The following is a 23,046-nucleotide window of genomic DNA, read 5'->3' on the forward strand; positions in this document are numbered from 1 at the left end:
CTATTAGTTGAAGAAACACATAACCAAAACTATAATATTGTTCCGGGTGCTGTGTTATCATGCGACCCCACTTTTAATTTCAAAAAGGAGGGCGTCCATGGTAACACAAACCCCCAAAAAACAAACCCCAACAACTCACACATGACAACCAAATTGATTTGGAATAAAATGGCCGTGGCGTTTATTTTGAGTTACTCTTTAAATTTTATTTTACTCCATTACAAAAGAATAATCCATTTAATCTTAATAACTGAATTAAAGCATTCTAACATTACCAAATCCACCTGGAAGACCGGGCGATTTTCACAAACGCCAAGCCTTAACAAGGCGAGGCCCCCCAAAACACCAAAGCCATTTCTCGATGATGGCTTGGAGATTCAAATTCAGGATGTCCAAGCCAACATCTGAAAGATGAACTAAATCATTTCTGTACATGCCTGGAATAACATCCTCTAAATCAGCATGCCTAAAAGAAAAACTGTTGGTTAATAGCATAAATTTCTCCATACTCCGATTAACCCGTTTACGGATCTTTTCCAAAAACAACATTTCTTTTCTTGATCATAAATACCTAGGGATTATTTCAGAAAAAAAACAAAAGTTGACCCGAAAAACTCTGTTTTCAAGATGGCAATATCTCTCCTCATGAACGCTAAAAGATTTAGAGTGCTAGCTTTACCCAAATCATTTCCACCTAAATGAAAAATTACCAGGTCTGGATTGGGCCATAACTGAGCTAATTTTCTCATATCACCGATTAAATTCTTCCACTGCATTCCTCGCCTGCTATGCCAAAATATCTGCAGAAAAGAAGAGTTAAATGAAAGGTTCTCTGAATAGCATCTTACTCTCGCCCTTTTCTCAGCCCAAAATATATAAGAATGCCCGATGATCCAGACCTATAATACACCTAAAAAATGAAGAATACGTTAGAAATCATACAAATCAGGGTGAACATACAATTTAAATCTGTTAGAATTCCATCTTCCAATTCTCTTTATATTGCTCTCTTGGAAACCCAACCTAGAGGCTTCAGTAGCAGCCCCAATGCGAAACGAATGTGATGAAATTTTAAGGTCACTCAAATTCAACTTACTTAGGCACTTTTTCAATATAGTATTAAATTGAAAAACAGTCACAGGTACACTATCATAATGAAAAAATAATGGACCCACACCCTTTGGACGTAGCAAAAGCCATCTTTTCGCATTGAAAACCATGCAAATAACATTATCAGAGATGGAATTCAGATGCAACGAGGAACCTCTACCCATCTGGTCTGTTTTTGATCTCTTAACAAATAACGTTACATGAGATTCAAAAAGTTTAACGTCATAAAGAAAAAGACCAGAAGGAAAAGATTTGCTCTGAGAAACCAATTCGCTCACTCTTAGAGCTCCAAAAAATGCGAAAGAAAAAGCTGTAGAGAAAAGGCAAGATTCAAAACTGTCCCTGCAAACTGAAGAAAGAATTAGTGAAAGGTCCCTAAGCAATTTAAAAGATATGGGCCGACGAGCATCAGGCTTAAAATTCTGTCTCCTAAAGCCTTTTAGAAATTGCTAAACATGAAACAAATCAGACATTGTTTTTTTGCCCCAAAATTTTAGAAAAAATGAAACTCCAGCTACATTTTTTGCCAAAGCTGAATAAGATAGAGCCTGTAACACTAAACTTTCTAAAAATTGTACGGCCATCTCAGCAGTACATTCTTCATACCAGTACCGGTAATCCTTACTCATACAAAAATTCACCCATGTGCGCCATGCGACTCAATAATCAGCCCAGGTTCTTTTAGACATAGACTTTCTAATAAAGTGCGGGATTAATCCTGAACAATGTTACAAATCCACTGAGGGCAATTTGCTCCCTTGATGTCCGCATCTGGAACCTCCTTCAAGAACTGAGACTGCTGGCGGTGACAAACAAATTTAGCATTACTATTGCTCACTTTGAGAGAAAAAGAAGCTTTCACCCAGATGTTAAACTCTAGACAAAGAAAAATAATCTGCCTAAGGATTTGAGAAACCCACTTGTTTTTGAACGGTAAAGTATTTATAGCAAATTCCAAACCTTGATTACTAGAAGAAAACAAAATTCGTCTATCCCTAAGAGACGAACTCCAAAGATGAAGACAAAGCAATAATGCAAACAAGTCCAATACTGTCTGATTTTTTAGTATCCTACGACGAGCCCAAGATACTGGCCAGGCCTCACAAATCCATTTAGTAGCAAATACTGCACCAAGGCCAAAATGCTCATCTGTAAAATAAGACAGTGATAAATCTTCTACACCTACAAATGACGTTTGCCATACCGTTTTACCGTTGAATCGAGACAAAAAACTAAGCCAGATTTTTAGGTCCTCCTTTAAATCTTTCCCTAATCTAATATGAGAATTAGGATTGGTATAACCAGCTGTAGCAGCGTACAAGTGCGAGGAAAAAACTTTACCTATAGGAACAATTCTGAGAGCAAAATTTAAAAGGCCCAACAAAGACTGTAACTCTTTTAACGTTACTTTTTCAATTATTAAGCAGCGATTTATAGATGCACGAAGTTTAGAGAACAAGTCATGATTTCCGAATCAATAAAAATACCCAAAAACTCCAAAGAAGTACAAGGGAGGAGAGTTTTTTCACATGCAATGGGGACACCAAAATGACTGCATACTTCCAAGAATGTCTTCAACAACGAATAACAAGCTTCTGAATCTTTAGGACCAATAAATAAAAAATCGCCAAAGTAATGCAATAATCCCTCGCCCCCAGAATTAACCTCAACTACCCATTGCAAAAATGTAGAGAACGTCCCAAAATAAAAACAAGAAAGGGAAAAACCCATAGGGAGGCACCTATCAAAAAAGAATTTATCTCTAAATGAGAAACCCAAGGAACTAAAACCATCAGGGTTCATCGGTAAAAGACGAAAAGACGATTTTATGTCCGATTTTGACATTAGCGCATTACGCCCAAATTTTTGTAATAAATTTACCGCCTCATCAAGTGAAGTATATTTAACCGAACACTTATCGCTAGCGACTTCATCATTCAAAGAATAACCCTTTGGGTATGACAAATGATGTATGAGCCTATAGGCCCCTTGCTCTTTTTTAGGCACAATTCCCAAAGGAGATAACCTAAAATTTTTAAAGGGGGGTGAATCAAAAGGACCAGACACCCTACCGGACTCCAATTCCTTTACAATTTTTTCTTCAACAATGTGATGCAACTCAACCACAGAAGGCAAGTTAGGTACTAGCTTACACCCACTACCTGCAAAGTGGGGGGGGGGGGGGGGACGAAAAAACCATTAAGAAAACCCTCGTATAGAAAAGAGCTACTCACCCGATCTGGGTACATTTCTAACCAAGGAGCCATTTTTCCCAGGATCACCGGAGTCGGTGCCTTTGGAAAAAGGTTCCTTGGGGTTACCTTGCTGTCCATTCTGTAATTGCTTTTTAAAACATTTAAACATTCGGTGGGAACCCCCACAGAACGAGCATTCATGGCGAAAACGACAGTTCTGAGACCACTTGCAGCTATTCTCATTGAAAGAATACTGAAAACCTGTCTGACATTTGAAGATCGTTGAGGTAACATCATATTAAGCCATAAACCGACATCCTTCGTGCCCCAAGCTAAATTGGGATACATAGACAATTTTTGACGGAATGCCTCATCATATAACAACCCCGCCATACCGCCAAAATTACGGTAGGCTTCCAAAATGGTATCCAAATGCTGAAATAAACCGGAGCAAAGACTGGGGTACTTTTCACCTAACACAGCAGAGTAGATAGCAAAGGCTTGTAGCCAATTATTGAAAGATTTAACTGGCGAAGACTTCCTTTTATCATCGTGGTCCTCCTTCCTTTCGCATCTACTCTGTTGATCCCTACCAGAAGGTAAAAGGGAAAATAAATCTACAAATTCCTTATTCCAATATAAAAAATATTTTGAATATTTGCGCTAAAAATTCAGTTAAAAACATAAATAAATGAAACACTGTATTAACCCCTCACTGATAGTAACATGGGGGCTAGTAGGTGGTTACCTCGATCCTCTAGACTGTATTCAAATGATGCCTCCTGCGTCCTGGAAGGTCCTTCAAGTGGCGCTCGGTTTCTTATGTGATTTCTTTGTCCCAATAATGCCAAATGCCAGAAAGTGGTAGATGATAATAATAAGAAAAAGCAGTTGTCCGGAGGACGCCGTCCCGGGCCGGTGACTGGCGTACCTCCTGGAAAATACAAGTCTGCCGTGCACTGGCAGTAATGGCTCAATCCAAAGGATAGAGCCGGCAAGGTACAGCGTAGCTGCAGGACCTTGCGTGACATCACTGACACGTGATAGCTTCACGTGATCGGCTACAGGGCGCACACAGAACCACACTATCCTACGCGTTTCGGAATCTCTGATTCCTTCCTCAGGGATGGTTCGGTGTGCATAGTGTGTGCCTTTTATATGATGCCGGGTCTCTTACTGCTCGATTGTTAATTAAAGGCGAACAGTCCTACTTCGTTATTTAAACCGTTCGGTGCCAAGGTATTCATCTCAAATATGCATTTGGTTTCTGCCCGAGACATTTTGTGACTGAAATTACCCCCACGCCAGTCTTTTTTAACAATTTTGAGTCCAGTAACCGTAATGTCCTTCAGTGAGCCCCCATGGTGTTTTACAAAATGCAGGGATAGAGGATGTCCCATAAACTTGTTGCTGATGTTACGTAAGTGCTCTCCAATCCTCACGTGCATTGGGCGTATAGTCCGGCCTATATATAATTTTCCACAAGGACAAGTCAAGCCATATATTATGCCTTTAGTGGAACGAGTAATAAAATCTTTAATATTAATTACCGATGATTGATTAGAGATTGAGGTTTGTTTTTTAGTACCCAGTTTTTTACATGGTAAGCATTTTTTACAAGGAAAAAACCATTGGGGCGTTGGGAATAAAAGGAATTTTTCGTCTTCAAAGATCTGCCGATCGTGGGGGCTATTATATTTCCCAAGTTATTTGCTTTTTTGTAGACAAATCTTGGACGCATTGGTAATGATTCTCCAATTACCTTGTCCTCCTTTAGAAAATTCCAGTGTTTACTGACAATCTTATTTAGAAGTTTGCTATTGGAATTAAATTGTGTTATAATTGGGATTTCGCCATTTTCCCATTTTTTACTAATATTTTCTTTCTCATCCTCCTGAATCAGCAATTTTTCTTGTGGATATCTTACAACCTGCCTTTTGGTTTCCATTAAAAATTGCTTATCATATCCCTTGATTTCAAACCTCTCCTCTAGAAGGTCTGCTTCTTTGTCATAGTCTTCCGGCCTGGAACAGTTCCTATGGGCTCTTATGAATTGGCTCTTAGGAACGTTAAGGAGCCAACTTGGAAGATGGCAGCTATCTAGGGCAATATAATTATTAGAATCAGTGGGCTTGTGATATATCTGAGTCTGGATTGTGCTATTCTCTACCATAATTTTTAAATCTAAAAAATTAATTTCTTTATTACTGGTCGTAGCAGTGAACTTTAAAAAATAATCATTTTTATTTAGATCATGAATAAAATTGCTTAATAAAATGGGACCACCTGACCATATGAATACTATATCAACTATGGTGCGATAGAAAAGACAGAGTGCATGCTATTCAAAGATTTTTTCACATAGCTTATCAAGAGACACCCATGGAGTCTAAAAAAGAGGAAATAAAAAAAGCCATCGAATCTTTAAAAATCTTAGAACAATATTTAATAAAAGAAATGAGGGACCTGTGGGAAATAGCCACATTAGAACGGTATTTATCATTCAATTATATACCTAAAGGCCTAGTAGTTTACAAATCACTATCAGGTGACATTAGAGACCCCAATACTATAGAAGAATGGGACGCTATGTTTCATGACTTCCCTATAAAAGCGGTATCATTTATTATTGAAAAAAAGAAGAAAGGAATTAATAAGGGTAAGGAATGAAATAACAAGACTTTTTGAAGAGATTAAACCATTTGAGATGCACCCAGAGATTATCAAACTCTCTAATAGTGTACGTAAAAGGATAAATGCATATTTGAGATGAATACCTTGGCACTGAACGGTTTAAATAACGAAGTAGAACTGTTCGCCTTTAATTAACAAGCAGTTAACAAGCCTTTAATTATCGAGCACTAAGAGACCCGGCATCATATAAAAGGCACACACTATGCACACCGAACCATCCCTGAGGAAGGAATCAGAGATTCCGAAACGCGTAGGATAGTGTGGTTCTGTGTGCGCCCTGTAGCTGGTCACGTGAAGCTATCACGTGTCAGTGACGTCACGCAAGGTCCTGCAGCTACGCTGTACCTTGCCGGCTCTATCCTTTGGATTGAGCCATTACTGCCAGTTCACGGCAGACTTGTATTTTCCAGGAGGTACGCCAGTCACCGGCCGGGATGGCGTCCTCCGGACAACTGCTTTTTCTTATTGTTATCATCTAAAACTTTCCAGCATTTGGCATTATTGGGACAGAGAAATCACATAAGAAACCGAGCGCCACTTGAAGGACCTTCCAGGACGCAGGAGGCATCATTTGAATACAGTCTAGAAGATCGAGGTAACCACCTACTAGCCCCCATGTTACTATCAGTGAGGGGTTAATACGGTGTTTCATTTATTTATGTTTTTAACTGAATTTTTAGCTCAAATATTCAAAATATTTTTTATATTGTTTATTTTTTGGACAAATAGAGTGGTTTCGTCCTCCTATTTGCTGCAATTAATTTCAGGTGTCAGTGCAGCGTCTTCTGGCTCATTTTTTATTTGGTTAAATTCCTTATTCCAAATTTGTTCTTTTAAAGACAGACTCAAATGAAAGCCCAATGGCGATACTTCACAAGTGAGTGACTCCTTTAGAAGAACTTCAGGCAGTCGAGGTTTTAAAACTACATCAGAGCTGCCAATATTAGACTCCATGTAGGAAGAACTGGGTGGCCCTCTGGAGACGGTACTGCCCAGATATTCCTCTAAAACCTCCCTCACTAGCGATTTCGTATCTAACACTGGGACAGACAGGGGCACATTCAAATTCTCACCCCTGGATTGATGATGTGATCCATTGTTGCCTTGTATGCCTGCACTCAAGCCCACAACAGCAGGCGGATGCGGCAGGTGAGGAGCGAGCTGATCTTCATCCAGTGGTGGCTGCGGAGAAATCCATGATCCTGCAGCAGCGGCAGCAGCTGGGGTTTCTGAAAACCCATCCCTGTTGTGATGATGCTTTTCTGCTGACCCTGACCATTGGGCCATCGCAGCGCTTCCAAAGCTGCAATGGCCAGATGCTCCGCTGGTGATATTCGCACTTGCTGGAACCTGTAGTACTTCCCCTGTGTGTGCAGCTTCCAGACCGCCAGCGCTCTCCGATGACGCCGGGTAATGAGACCGCTGATAATCTCGCGCTGGGCTGCGGGACTTCCTCATTGATGAGATCCTCCTACTGCTGCGTACATCCTGTAGACTCTAGAAGATGGCGGCGAGGGGGAATAAGCGATTCTCGACCTGCGGCTCCTCTTTGAACTGCGGCTTGATCTCGCCGGGGCAGGAGACATCGGGATTACTGGAGAAGGAGGCTGCGATCGTGGTGCTGGAGAAGCCATAACCTCTGGAACAGAGGTAGGTTTTATAGCCGGTTCTATAGCTAGGCATCTCCGCAACCACTCAACGCCACCCTTCTCCTCAGCCCTCAGGATCAGCTGTTGAAGTAACGGTTCCATCAGCTGTTCTTCTTATCTTCAATCTTCTGCAGGTGACTGACAGGGGACCATTGAAAACAGCTGTTTTTATAGCATAGATTCCTCCTGCACTTTTCTTAACCACCAATCAAAACACAGACAAAGTGCGGGAAACATTACCAGTTAAAACCAGAAATAACCTGCTCGTGCAATCGCACAGCTTACCAAGAATATTAACCCTTGATAAACCTCTCATTTAGCCTATTAGTTGAAGAAACACATAACCAAAACTATAATATTGTTCCGGGTGCTGTGTTATCATGCGGCCCCCCTTTTAATTTCAAAGGGAAGGGCGTCCATTATCTATAGACATTGAACTTCTTGTCATAGGAGTTAGACAAATGACCACACCAGCTAGTCACTGCAATGATAATCACAAGGTGATAAGACATTGATTGTAAATAAACAACACACAACCTGACATGTGACACATTGCTGAATTCTGTGTTTTAACCCCTACTTTATGCTGTCATGAGATTACATAGCAAAAGCCTGCCGACAGATTGCCTTTACCAAAAGGGCAATGAAGGGGCTGTAGTGTGAGAGTTGCTGCAATACTGGGTAGACCAACCTACTAATAAACCTTAATTACATAAAACTGTAAATCCTTAGGTTTAGGGTGGCCAGAATAATGCTCCATTTTGGATGATGTGTTTTGGCCTTTATGTGTCTGCTAAATCAAATTCAGACTTTTGAAACCTAATATGGTGTAGAAATGGGTTGTGCAGTATAGAAAAAAAAACAATTGCGGCATGGATGCCCTTAAAATAAAGAACAGTGGCACACTTACCTTCTAGCAACCGCCACGGTTGCAATATGGCCCCATTTGGAAGTCACAAGACCACATCAGACTGTAATTGGCTGCAGCAGTCTTGTGACTAGAAATGTGCGTCATCAGGCACATATCTGATGGCATTGTAGTCCTGTGATTTCCAAATGGAGCAGGCATAACATCTGGATGCTGGTGCAGATCCATGAGGCAGCATGAAAGGCCACCACTTTTTTATTGTAAGACTGATCATGCCTTAACATTTTTTAGTAACTTTAACATAATAACTTCTCGAGCTACAGCACAGCAGAGTTTTGGCTCGTAGCCCTGACAGTGGGCTTTTTAGCTATGATTGACAGTAGGATTGTATCTGTCTTAGCCCATGTGGTGACAGATTCTGTTGGCAATCTGAGGTGACAAAGTCCATTCAACATCTGAAGCTGGCACAAGTATCCCTTGTCAAGCAACACTTAGATAAATAGTAAGACAAAGCCAAAGGTCAAAGCCATGGAGTCGAGAAAAACTAGTTCTAGTTACTTGGGCTATCGAAAGGATAGACTTTATTCTTCAAAGTTTTGTATCTGTAAAACTAAATTTCCAATCGGCAATAGTTCAGGACTGATGAACATGATCAGCAGTTTTCTCAGTATCGATTACCATTTCCATCAATGAAGTGATTGTACACAATAAAAATAAATCACAATATTTGAAGGAAAAATCTAGTTCAATTGCTGCCTTGAAGGGACTGTCCTCTTCGGAAAGTTCCTTTTCATAGATGTAATTAATTTTTTGGGGCCTAACTTTTCCCTTGTCTGGGAGAAAAAAGCAGGTGTCCACTAAGAGCAATCAATCACTTCTAGCCAGATCAGAGACCTCTTATGTGGGCATTGTCTACATGTATGGAATGTATTGCACAGATTTCTCACTAATTACAGGGCCATATGGCTCTCCCACCAATATTCGCTCATCAGTGGGAATGCCAGCAGCTACACCCTTTCCTATACCCCGTGGACCCTTCTCACACAGACTTTCTCAATTCAGACCCTGTTCTCTAGAAATACATATAAAAGCGTAAAAGTCAATCAGCAGGTAAATGTTTAGCTGCATACAGTAGTATTACTGTACTGTGTAATTGCTATACATACTGCTACGCAATACAAAGAAGACAGAGATATATTGACTACTGCCAGGTATGATCGGGACACATTTGAGTTGGACGGAAATGGTCTTCAAATCGAGGAATATTTCACTGGCGAATAAGACACAGCTCATACATAGTTTAGTCTATTCTGTAGTAACATACAGATATGAATCCTGGGTGATAAAGAAACAAGACAGAAGAATCGTTGACTTCGAAATATGCTGCTGGAGAAGGATGTTATCGATACCATGAATGGCAAAAAGAACAAACAAATCAATTTTGGAACAAATCTAGCCAGACATGTCACTCGATGCAACGATAACCAAGCTACGACTTGCCTACTGTATACACATCATACAAAGAGAGCAATCACTGGAGAAGGACATCATGGTTAAAAGAATAGTACAAGGCAAAGAGGAAGACCAGTAACCCAATGGCTTGATATTATCAAGATAACAGCAGAGAAGACTCTGGTGGACATATCTAGGCTTGCACAAGATTGATTTTTCTACGGATCGTTCATCCATCAAACCACCATAACTTTTATAAATCAACATTATATGACTATAGCATACTATTTACTTAACAATGATATAAGAAACATAATCTGTGGTTTACTGTCTAAGGCTAGGGTCACATTGCGTTAGTGCAATCCGTTTAGCGCTAGCGCTAGCGGGTTGCGCTAACACAATGTTTTTAATGGGGCCGCGTCCCGGGGTCGCGGTAATGTCCCCGCTCTCGCAGATCCCCGATCTGCGAGAGCGGGGAACGGACCGTGGGCACGCCTCGGACGCTGCAAGCAGCGTCCGCGGCGCGCCAGGAAACACCGGCGCGTCGCTAGCATGTGCCGAACATGGCACGCGCTAGTGCTGCACGTTCCCATTGCCGTGAATGGGCACGCTAACGGATGCGTTGCACGGCGTTAATTTCGCCGTGCAACGCTGTCCGTTAGCGCTTTCCCATTAACGCAATGGGAACCAAGCCTAAGGGTATAGTCACACTGCGTGTTTGCCACATGTCAGTGGCTCCTTCAGGGCATCATCTGAAGCCCTGAAAAACAGGATTCAGGTGGTACCACCGATTGGGCCATTGACTTTAATAAGGCAGACAAAGTTAAAAGTTTTATTGACTGCGCTTTTGTGCCCACCTTAGGAATGTAGATACTGCAAAAACAGAGGCATGCCAGACAGAGCACAAAGTAACTCAGTCTGCCCCATTAAAATCAATGGCCCTATCAGGGGTTCCTCCTGAATCCTGTTTCTCAAGAATTTAGACAGAAGCAAAGCCACTAATGCATGGCAAAAATGTAATGTGAACATGCCCTAAGAGATTTGTGCATTTTTGATGGTTGTAGTCATTGAGATTGAAGGCTTATTACTTTCTTTACAGATACCTATTACACCTGTACCTGTCAAGGGGCATCCGACTGCTTGGAAAAGACGTGTGTTGGAAAGACATGTTTTGTGACGGAACAGAAACGGATTGAATCTGGAAATATCGATAGAGTCCGAGGCTGTTTTAATAGCAGCATAAATGAGCAATGCAATGTCAAAATTGAGGTTTCAGAAGCTTGGTGCTGCTTTTCCAATTTCTGTAATGAAAATTTCACCATCTTCAAACCTGGTAAACAGCCTTTCATATTATATGGTATCTCAAAACTGATATCACAGGCCAGCGCCTGATGAAGCAGTATGTGAGTTTCTGGTAGATGTAGTATATATAAAAAGCTGCAAATATTTGTAAATCATACACTGTGAACTCCAACACCATTTTCAGACTATCTATGCTATGTGTTTCTCTAAAATGACCAAACCTTCCAGTAATATCGGTTCCAAGAGCTTCAAGTTACATCTGTAGGAGAAAGCATATACAAAGGATCATAAAGTAGTGAGAGTAGTTGTGCCCAACAAGTTTACACTCTTCACTTCTTAACTACAGTGTTGTCTTCAAATCTTTTCTAATTCCACTTAAAAGGAAGATGCCATCCCCCAAAAAATGTTTTTTAACAATTGAAAAATAATAAAGTTTTATTGTTTTAATTTAAACAAATATATATTATCATTTATTTTTCAAACTAAATAAAAAAAAAACAATTTAACCCCTTAAGCCCCGAGGGTGGTTTGCACGTTAATGACCGGGCCAATTTTTACAATTCTGACCACTGTCCCTTTATGAGGTTATAACTCTGGAACGCTTCAACGGATCTTGGCGATTCTGACATTGTTTTCTCGTGACATATTGTACTTCATTTTAGTAGTAACATTTATTCGATATAACTTGCGTTTATTTGTGAAAAAAACGGAAATTTGGCGAAAATTTTGAAAATTTCGCAATTTTCCAACTTTAAATTTTTATGCCCTTAAATCACAGAGATATGTCACGCAAAATACTTAATAAGTAACCTTTCCCACATGTCTACTTTACATCAGCACAATTTTGGAACCAAAATTTTTTTTTGTTAGGGAGTTATAAGGGTTAAAAGTTGACCAGCAATTTCTCATTTTTACAACACCATTTTTTTTTAGGGACCACCTCTCATTTGATGTCATTTTGAGGGGTCTATATGATAGAAAATACCCAAGTGTGACACCATTCTAAAAACTGCACCCCTCAAGGTGCTCAAAACCACATTCAAGAAGTTTATTAACCCTTCAGGGGTTTCACAGGAATTTTTGGAATGTTTAAATAAAAATGAATATTTAACTTTTTTTCACACAAAATTTATTTCAGCTCCAATTTGTTTTATTTTACCAAGGGTAACAGGATAAAATGGATGCCAAACATTGTTGTACAATCTGTACTGAGTACGCTGATACCCCATATGTGGGGGTAAACCACTGTTTGGGCGCATGGCAGAGCTCGGAAGGGAAGGAGCGCCATTTGACTTTTAAATGCAAAATTGACAGGAATTGAGATGGGACACCATGTTGCGTTTGGAGAGCCACTGATGTGCCTAAACATTGAAACCCCCCACAAGTGACACCATTTTGGAAAGTAGACACCCTAAGGAACTTATCTAGATGTGTGGTGACCACTTTGACCCACCAATTGCTTCACAGAAGTTTATAATGCAGAGCCGTAAAAATAAAAAATCATATTTTTTCACAAAAATGATCTTTTCGCCCCCAATTTTTTATTTTCCCAAGAGTAAGAGAAGAAATTGAACCTCAAAAATTGTTGGCCAATTTGTCCTGAGTACGCTGATACCCCGTATATGGGTGTAAACCATTGTTTGGGCGTATGGCAGAGCTCGGAAGGGAAGGAGCGCCATTTTACTTTTCAATGCAAAATTGACTGGAATTGAGATGGGATGCCATGTTGCGTTTGGAGAGCCCCTGATGTGCCTAAACATTGAAATCCCCACAAGTGACACCATTTTGGAAAGTAGACCCCTTAAGGAACTTATCTAGAGGTGTGGTGAGCACTTTGACCCAACAAGTGCTTCACAGAAGTTTATAATGCAGAGCCGTAAAAATAAAAAATCATATTTTTTCACAAAAATAATCTTTTCGCCACCAATTTTTTATTTTCCCAAGGGTAAGAGAAGAAATTAGACCACAAAAGTTGTTGTGCAATTTGTCCTGAGTGCGACGATACCCCATATGTGGGGGTAAACCACTGTTTGGGCGCATGGCAGAGCTCGGAAGGAAAGGAGCGCCATTTGACTTTTCAATGCAAAATTGACTGGAATTGAGATGGGACGCCATGTTGCGTTTGGAGAGCCACTGATGTGCCTAAACATTGGAACCCCTCACAAGTGACACCATTTTGAAAAGTAGACCCCCTAAGGAACTTATCTAGATGTGTGGTGAGCACTTTGACCCAACAAGTGCTTCACAGAAGTTTATAATGCAGAGCCGTAAAAATAAAAAATCTTATTTTTTCACAAAAATGATCTTTTCGCCCCCAATTTTTTATTTTCCCAAGGGTAAGAGAAGAAATTAGACCACAAAAGTTGTTGTGCAATTTGTCCTGAGTGCGACGATACCCCATATGTGGGGGTAAACCACTTTTTGGGTGCATAGCAGAGCTCGGAAGGGAAGGAGCGCCATTTGACTTTTCAATGCAAAATTGACTGGAATTAAGATGGGACGCCATGTTGGTTTGGAGAGCCCCTGATGTGCCTAAACATTAAAAACCCCCACAAGTGACACCATTTTGGAAACTAGACCCTCTAAGGAACTTATCTAGATGTGTTTTGAGAGCTTTGAACCCCCAAGTGTTTCACTACAGTTTATAACGCAGAGCCGTTAAAATAAATTTATTTTTTTTTCGCAAAAATTTTTTAGCCCCCAGTTTTGTATTTTCACAAGGGTAACATAATAAATTGGACCCCAAAAGTTGTTGTCCAATTTGTCCTGAGTACGCTGATACCCCATATGTGGGGGGGAACCACTGTTTGGGCGCATGGCAGAGCTCGGAAGGGAAGGAGCGCCATTTGGAATGCAGACTTAGATGGATTGGTCTGCAGGAGTCACGTTGCATTTGCAGAGCCCCTGATGTACCCAAACAGTACAAACCCCCCACAAGTGACCCCATATTAGAAACTAGACCTCCCATGGAACTTATCTAGATGTGTTGTGAGAACTTTGAACCCCTAAGTGTTTCACTACAGTTTATAACGCAGACCCGTGAAAATAAAAATTCTTTTTTTTTTCACAAAAATGATTTTTTAGCCCCCAGCTTTGTATTTTTACAAGGGTAACAGAATAAATTGGACCCCAAAAGTTGTTGTTCAATTTGTCCTGAGTACGCTGATACCCCATATGTGGGGGGGAACCACTGTTTGGGCTCATGGCAGAGCTCGGAAGGGAAGGAGCGCCATTTGGAATGCAGACTTAGATGGATTGGTCTGCAGGCGTCACGTTGCATTTGCAGAGCCCCTGATGTACCCAAACAGTAGAAACCACCCACAAGTGACCCCATATTGGAAACTAGACCTCCCATGGAACTTATCTAGATGTGTTGTGAAAACTTTGAACCCCCAAGTGTTTCACTACAGTTTACAACGCAGAGCCGTGAAAATAAAAATCCTTTTTTTTCCCACAAAAATGATTTTTAGCCCCCCAAATTTTTATTTTCCCAAGGATAACAAGAGAACTTGGACCCAAAAAGTTGTTGTCCAATTTGTCTCGAGTACGCTGATACCCCATATGTTGGGGTAAACCCCTGTTTGGGCGCACGGGAGAGCTCGGAAGTGAAGGAGCACTGTTTTACTTTTTCAATGCAGAATTGGCTGGAATTGAGATCGGACGCCATGTCGCGTTTGGAGAGCCCCTGATGTGTCTAAACAGTGGAAACCCCCCAATTATAAATGAAACCCTAATCCAAACGCACCACTAACCCTAATCCCAACTGTAACCCTAACCACACACCTAACCCAGACACACCCCTAATTCTAATCCCAACCCTAATCCCAACCGTAAATGTAATCCAAACCCTAACCCTAGCCCCAACCCTAGCCCTAACCCTAACCGGAAAATGGAAATAAATACATTTTTTTTAATTTTATTATTTTTCCCTAAGGCTAGGTTCACATTGCGTTAGGGAAATCCGTTTAGCACTAGCGGATTGCGCTAACACAATGTCTTTTTAGGTGTCGTGTTTAGTGGTCGCGTTAACGTCCCCGCTCTGGAAGATCGGGGATCGGACCTCGGGCGCGCCGCGGACGCTGCAAGCAGCGTCTGAGGCGCGCCACAAAAGAATGGCACCATGCTAGCGCGAGCCGAAAATGGCACGCTCTAGCGATGCGCTACACCTGAAAATCACATTGCTGTCAATGGTTGTGCTAACGGACCCGTTGCACGGCGTTAATTGTGACATTTTCGCCGTGCAACGCTGTCCGTTAGCGTTAACCCATTAACGCAATGTGAACCTAGCCTAACTAAGGGGGTGATGAAGGGGGGTTTGATTTACTTTTATAGCGAGTTTTTTAGCGGATTTTTATGATTGGCAGCCGTCACACACTAAAAGACGCTTTTTATAGCAAAAAAGTTTTTGCGTCTCCACATTTTGAGACCTATAATTTTTCCATATTTTGGTCCACAGAGTCATGTGAGGTCTTGTTTTTTGCGGGACGAGTTGACGTTTTTATCGGTTACATTTTCGGACACGTGACAGTTTTTGATCGCTTTTTATTCCGATTTTTTTGTGAGGCAGAATGACCAAAAACCAGCTATTCATGAATTTCGTTTGGGGGAGGCGTTTATACCGTTCCGCGTTTGGTAAAATTGATGAAGCAGTTTTATTCTTCGGGTCAGTACGATTACAGCGACACCTCATTTATATCATTTTTTTTATGTTTTGGCGCTTTTATACGATAAAAGCTATTTTATAGAAAAAATAATTATTTTGGCATCGCTTTATTCAGAGGACTATAACTTTTATTTTTTTGGTTATGATGCTATATGGCGGCTCGTTTTTTGCGGGACAAGATGACGTTTTCAGAGGTAACATGGTTATTTATATCCGTCTTTTTGATCGCGTGTTATTCCACTCTTTGTTCAGCGTTATGATAATAAAGCGTTGTTTTTTGGCTCGTTTTTTTTTTTTTTTTCTTACGGTGTTCACTGAAGGGGTTAACTAGTGGGCCAGTTTTATAGGTCGGGTCGTTACGGACGCGGCGATACTAAATATGTGTACTTTTATTGTTTTTTTGTTTTTTTTTTATGTAAAGAAATGTATTTATGGGAATAATATTTTTTTTTTTCTGCTTTATTTAGGAATTTTTTTTTTATTTTTTTTTTTACAAGTGTGGAAATTTTCTTTTTTACTTTTTCACTTTGTCCCAGGGGGGGACATCACAGATCACCGATCTGACAGTGTGCACAGCACTCTATCAGATCGGTGATCTGACATACAGCCGGGCAGGATTAGAGCTGCAGCTGCAGCCTGATCCTGACCCGGAAGTGCTCCCTGCAGGACCCGGATGCAGCCCGGCGGCCATTTTGGATCCGGGGACTGCAGGGAGAAGACGCTCGGTACACGGTGAGCACATCACCGTGTACCGATCGTCTCAGGGAAGCCCGCAGGGAGCCCCCTCCCTGCGCGATGCTTCCCTGCACCGCCGGCACACCGCGATCATCTTTGATCGCGGTGTGCCGGGGGTTAATGTGCCGGGAGCGGTCCGTGACCGCTCCTGGCACATAGTGCCGGATGTCAGCTGCGATAGGCAGCTGACACCCGGCCGCGATCGGCCGCGCTCCCCCCGTGAGCGCGGCCGATCGCATATGACGTACTATCCCGTCCATGGGAATTAAGTCCCAGGTCACCTGGACGGGATAGTACGTCATATGGGATTAAGGGGTTAAAAAGGTTTGGAATTTCCACTTTTAAATACTAGGGGGAGCAACTGCTAAAATTTGCCTTGAAAACCTAGTGTACAACCAGCTCACATTACGACTGCAGTAAATGTAGGCAGAGTCTGCTCACATATGTGTGACATCACTCATTTCCTCCCCTTCTGGGTGTTTGTGGAGACATTTTGTTGGAGACTGCAAAGTGATACTGACAAGTAGACTGTCAACGAGGCTATATTATAAGCTGGGATTAGATACATGGAGTGTATCACATCACAGGCGTGATTAGATATGCTTAGAGCAGAGGTCTCAAACTGCATTCCTCAAGGGCTGCAACCAGATCATGGATTTCCTTGTACTGCACAGGTGATAATTTAATCACCTACACCGATAATGATTACAGCACCTTGTGCAATGCTAAGGAAATCTTGAAAACACGTATGGTTTGCAGCCCTTTAGGAATGCAGTTTGAGACCCCTGGCTTAGAGTACACACGCTGGGATGACAGGTGCATCTCACAAAATTAGAATATCATCAAAGAGTTAATTAATTTCAGTTCTTCAAAACAAAAAGTGAAACTCATATATTCTATAGAGTCATTACAAACAGAGTCATCTATTTCAAGTGTTTATTTCTGTTAAAATAAATGATGATTATGGCTTACAGCGAATGAAAATCCAAAAGTCATTATCTCAGTAAATTAGAATACTTTATAACACCAGCTTGAAAAAATGTTTTTAAAAACTCGAAATGTTGGCCTACTGAAATGTATGTTCAGTAAATGCACTCAATGCTTTGTGGGGGCTCCTTTTGCATCAATTACTGCATCAATGCAGCGTGGCATGGAGGCGATCAGCCTGTGGCAATGCTGAGATGTTATGGAAGCCCAGGTTGCTTTGACAGCAGCATTCAGCTCATCTTATGGGGTTAAGGTCAGGCGAGTTTTCTGGTCAATCAAGCACAGTGATAATGTTGTTTTTAAACCAGGTATTAGTAGTTTTGGCAGCCTGGATAGGTGCCAAGTCCTACTGGAGAATGAAATTTCCATCTCCAAAAAGCTTGTCCTGGTAGACGGCTGCGCTGACTTTGGTCTTGATAAAACACAGTGGACCTATACCAGCAGATGACATGGCTCCCCAAACCATCACTGATTGTGGAAACACATTCACAGAGCAGCTTCTTCTCTTTCACTCTCCTCTGATGATGGGGCGTCACTGCTCATGTCATGCTGATTAAAATTTGACTCCCCGCTGCCTAATTATGGGGCCACTGTTGTCAACCAGCATGACGTTGGCAGTGACACACTGTCAACAGAGCAGACCATAACAGGAAAAGCTGCTCTATTAACGTGGGGTCAAATGAAGCAGCAGAATTGCTGGCAGGAGCAGTCCGTGATGTCACTGGTCATTGATGACTCTTCGTTTCATGAAGGGGACTGCAGACTCTGCCCCCTGTTGATGCTTCGTTTGAGTATCCCAACATGCACTGGTGATGCTCAAACGAAGTGTCATCAAAAAGCAAGTAAAATAAATAGAAAAGCAGATACATACTGTAGTTGGGGAAGGATAGGATATTATAGTTTAGACTGTGGCACTAAATACCGCAGATAGGGATTTAGGAGGAAAATTATTTTGGACTTCGGACCACTCCTTTAAAGGGATTGTCCAGAGCTTTTGTGTTTTTTTTCTTTTAATGGGGCCAAGAACTTACAGGCAGGTAGTTTCTAACTACCTATCAGTTCTGTACGGCAACGATCTCGGCTTCTTTTATATAAAAAACTAGCTGAAGAGCCCGGCGTTGCCTGGGCATAGTAAATATCTGTGGTTAGTTATAGCACCTCACTTCTCTTATTTTCCCATCACGCCTCTCATTTTCCCAATCACATCTTTCATTTTCCCCCTCACATCTCTCATTTTCTCCTTCACACCTCTCATTTTCTCCCTCACTCCTCTCATTCCCCCCTAACACTTGTCATTTCGATCTCACATCTGTCATTTTCTGATCACTCCACTATTTTTCCTCACTCCTCTCATTTTGCACTCACACCTTTTCATTTTCACCTCACACCTCTCATTTTCACCTCATCACCTCAGTATATACATGTTTGTCATCTCCCTTATATATAGTATACATCTGTATGTCATCTCCTGTATATAGTATATACCTTTGTCATCTCCTCTGTATATAGTATATACCTGCTGTGTGTCATCTCCCCTATATATAGTATATACCTGAATGTCATCTCCTTCTATATATAGTATATACCTGTATGTCATCTCCTCCTGTATATAGTATATACCTGTGTGTCATCTCTCCTGTATATAGTATATATCTGTGTGCCATCTCCTCCTGTATATAGTATATACCTGCATGTCATCTTCTATATATAGCATATACCTGTATGTCATCTCCTCCTGTATATAGTATATACCTGTAGGTCATCTGCTCCTGTATATAGTATATACCTGTGTGTCATCTCCTCCTGTTAATAGTATATACCTGTATGTCATCTCCTCCTGTATATATATGTACCTGTATGTCATCTCCTCCTCTATATAGTATATACCTGTGTGTCATCTCTCCTGTATATAGTATATATCTGTGTGTCATCTCCCCTGTATATAGTATATACCTATGTGTCATCTCCTCCTGTATTAGACCTCGTTCACACGTTATTTGCTCAGTATTTTTAGTTTCAATAGATTTTTATTTTCTCAATAAAATTTAACAGTAATTGTCCCTTGCAAGGGATTATCATTCAATTGTAAATCATGTAACATAAGGACATGAGCCGTATAAGAACGACTAAACTTAACTTATTCAAAGTAATCATTAAAACAATAAGACATAGACAAAGAAGGATAACACGTAAGGATGGGGGGGGGGGGGGGGTTTAATAGCCATTGAGCATTTTGCAACAGGAATGAGTGCAAACAGAATCAAAACCATCACAAGGATAATAATAAGGTCTGCTCCAGGTTGCTATTAACATCCAGGTCTATCCAAGGTCGCCAAGTCTGGTAAAAAATGTCCCATGTGTCGTTTCTCGTGGCCTGGATACGCTCATAGAGAAGTATGGTGTTCATCTTGTCCATTACCGCCGTCATCGAAAGCGAGGGAGTCTTCCATTTCGATGCAATGTGTAGTTTTGCTGCCATGCAGAGCTGGGCAACCAAATTGTGAAATTTATTGGAAGAACCCGGTATCTTAGTCCCTAGAAGAAACACTGTAGGGTTTAATAAAACTCTCTTGCCGGACATTCTCTCCACCACAGACCGCACCCCTCTCCACAGTGCCGAGACCACCGAACATCCCCACCAGACATGTTCTAGGTCACCCCGCGCCCCACATCCCCGAAAACAACGATCTGATGTGTTAGGGTATATGGTGTGCAATTTACTTGGAACTAGATAGGTTCTGTGCAAGAGCTTAATAGATGCCTCAATTAACGAAGTTTGACAACTTCCCCTGGTAAGTGTAATACAACTTCTACGCCATTCCTCTAAGGACATCGATATATTCAGATCAGCCTCCCACTGCTCCATGCATTTTAGTTTTTCATCTCCCTGGGTGTCATTTAAGGATGAGTAAATGAGTGAAATGGTTCCTCTTCCCAAGGGGTCTATCATACATCTTTGTTCATAGTTAGTCGGGCGCGGAGGGACCCTATGTTGTAATATCTGGTTAGCAAAATTAAATATTTGACATAAGCGTAGTGCCTCTCTTGCTGGTGGGGTGAATTTCTGAGTAAACTCTTGTCGGGTAAGCAACGTGTGAAAAGGGGTGCAAAGCTGCCTCAAAGCGAGGATGCCATTCGAGATCCACCATGAGAACGGGCGGGGGTCCAGCCCTGGCAAAAAGTCAGGATTATGGAAAAGGTGCGTCATCAGGGAGGATTTAGATTGGAGATTATGCTTAAATCTCTCTTTTCGCCAAATGATTAAGGAATGGAAAGTGAATGGGGCTGCTATGTGTATACCCTTTGGGAGTTTTTGCATAGTCCAAAGAAGGCCCGGAAGGGAAAAAGGTGTCAACAAAAAGGACTCCAACTCAATCCATCTAGGTTGAGTGTTTTTGTCAGTGCAGGACGATGCTAACTGGGCTAGTTGAGCCGATTTGTAATACAGCATAAAGTTGGGCAGCGACAATCCACCCCACCTCCTGTGTCTAAATAGGGTTTTTTGTCTGATCCGGGGTCTCTTTCCCTGCCAAAGGAATTTTGAGATCATGATATGGATCTCATGTATTGTTCTAGACGGTATCGGAATGGGTAGGGACCGGAAGAGATATAAAAATTTTGGGAGGGAAACCATCTTAATGGCATGTAACCTGCCGAGCCAAGAGAGCGTCATGGAGGACCATCTAGCAAGATCTGATTGGAGACTCTTTATTAACGGGAGGTAGTTCCATTTAAATAGGGACGACTTATGCGGGGTCAAGTTTACTCCCAAATAGGTTAGGTAATGGTCTTTTTTAGTGAATTTAAATTGGGAAACTATGTTATTCTGCACTTCTCTTGGGGTATTGATGAATAGGGCCTCCGACTTATCTATGTTAATTTTGAGGCCTGAAATCATCTCAAAATCATGTAGGACTGTGAATAGGTTCGGGAGTGTGGTAATTGGGTTGGTGAGTGTCAGAAGTAGGTCGTCCGCAAAAAGGCTTGTTTTATACTGCTTGCCCAGGTCTCGTGGCCCATGTATATTGGGGTTAACTCGGATTGCCTCTGCCAGGGGCTCCATAGCTAATGCAAACAGGGCAGGGGACAGTGGGCAACCTTGTCTCGTGCCTCGCTGTATATTGATAGGAGTAGGTTTATTAGAGGGTAGTTTTAAATAGGCCGTAGGACTATCGTATAACAATTTAAGGCTTGATATAATGTTTGGTGGAATGCCAAATTTTGCCAGGACTTCGAATAGGTAGGACCAGGAGATCGAATCAAAGGCCTTCTCTATATCGAGAGCTAACACCAAAAGGGATTGTTTGAGGTGGTTAGCTGAGTGTATGAGGTTAAGATTTCGTCTAATATTATCTGGGCCTTGCCTTTTGGGTATAAATCCTACTTGGTCGCGGTGTATTAGCCCAGGTAGAATGGTATTAAGCCTGGTAGTGATGATGGACGTGAAAATTTTTAAGTCTACATTCAATAGAGAGATTGGTCTGTAATTTTTGGGGTATAGATGATCTTTCTTTGGTTTAGGGATAATTGTCACATGAGCTGTATAGAATTCAGATGGCATTTGCTTTCCATTTAGTAGAGCATTACAATATTGTTGGATGTGGGATGAAAGTACGTCCCCGAATTTTTTATAATAGATCGCAGTAAGGCCATCGGGCCCGGGGGCTTTATTTTTTTTTAGATTTTTAATTGCTAGTGTTACCTCCTCCACAGTGACAGGGGTCTGAAGGGAGGCAGCAGCTGGGGTGGATATTTTAGGAAGTGCCAATTTTTCTAGAAAAGAATGAAGATGTCGCGGAGGGGGGTGTTGGGGGGCAGTATATAGCGTTTGGTAGTATTTGTGAAATGTATTATATATTACTTCTGGGTGGGCCGTAATATGACCAGTCGGGTCCTTGATGGAGGGAATATTATTTAAAAGTTCCCTTTTCCTGAGCATACGGGCCAGCATGTTGCTGGGCTTGTTGGCGTATCTGCAAAAAGATGATTTAATCCATGTCAATGTTTTTTCAGTTCTGTTTGTTAATAGCGTATTTAATTGTAGTTTAACATCATGGATCTGTTTGATTAAGTAGAGCAACATATTAGTTTGGTTTGCCTGTTCCAACTTAGAAAGTTTGTTTTCCAATTGTAACTGTTGTTCCGATCTTTGTTTCTTTTTAGTAGAGGCAATTTTAATTAGAGATCCGGTTATGAATTTTTTGTGCGCCATCCACACAGAGCCAGGTGAAACATCCCCAGTGTTATTGGCCTCAAAATAGATATTTAGGTCTTTTTTAATGTCTTCTAAAATGGTAGGGTCAGTAAGCAGGGACTCATTCAACCTCCATTTGAATAGTCTAGAGGTTACAATGTCAAATTTGAACATTGATAGGACAACGTCGTGATCTG

At 41.3% G+C, this 23,046-nt stretch overlaps 1 protein-coding gene across 1 annotated transcript in view; it reads left to right on the plus strand.

Moving 5' to 3' along the window:
- Positions 1 to 23,046, plus strand: part of ACVRL1 (activin A receptor like type 1) — a 159,822-nt gene that overhangs the window by 54,656 nt on the left and 82,120 nt on the right. The window contains exon 3 of the mRNA XM_069758304.1: positions 11,068 to 11,301. Within this exon, the coding sequence (XP_069614405.1) occupies positions 11,068 to 11,301 (234 nt within the window). The remainder of the gene's footprint in view (positions 1 to 11,067; positions 11,302 to 23,046) is intronic.

Source organism: Ranitomeya imitator, chromosome 3, assembly GCF_032444005.1.
Source record: "Ranitomeya imitator isolate aRanImi1 chromosome 3, aRanImi1.pri, whole genome shotgun sequence".
Lineage (NCBI taxonomy): Eukaryota > Metazoa > Chordata > Amphibia > Anura > Dendrobatidae > Ranitomeya > Ranitomeya imitator.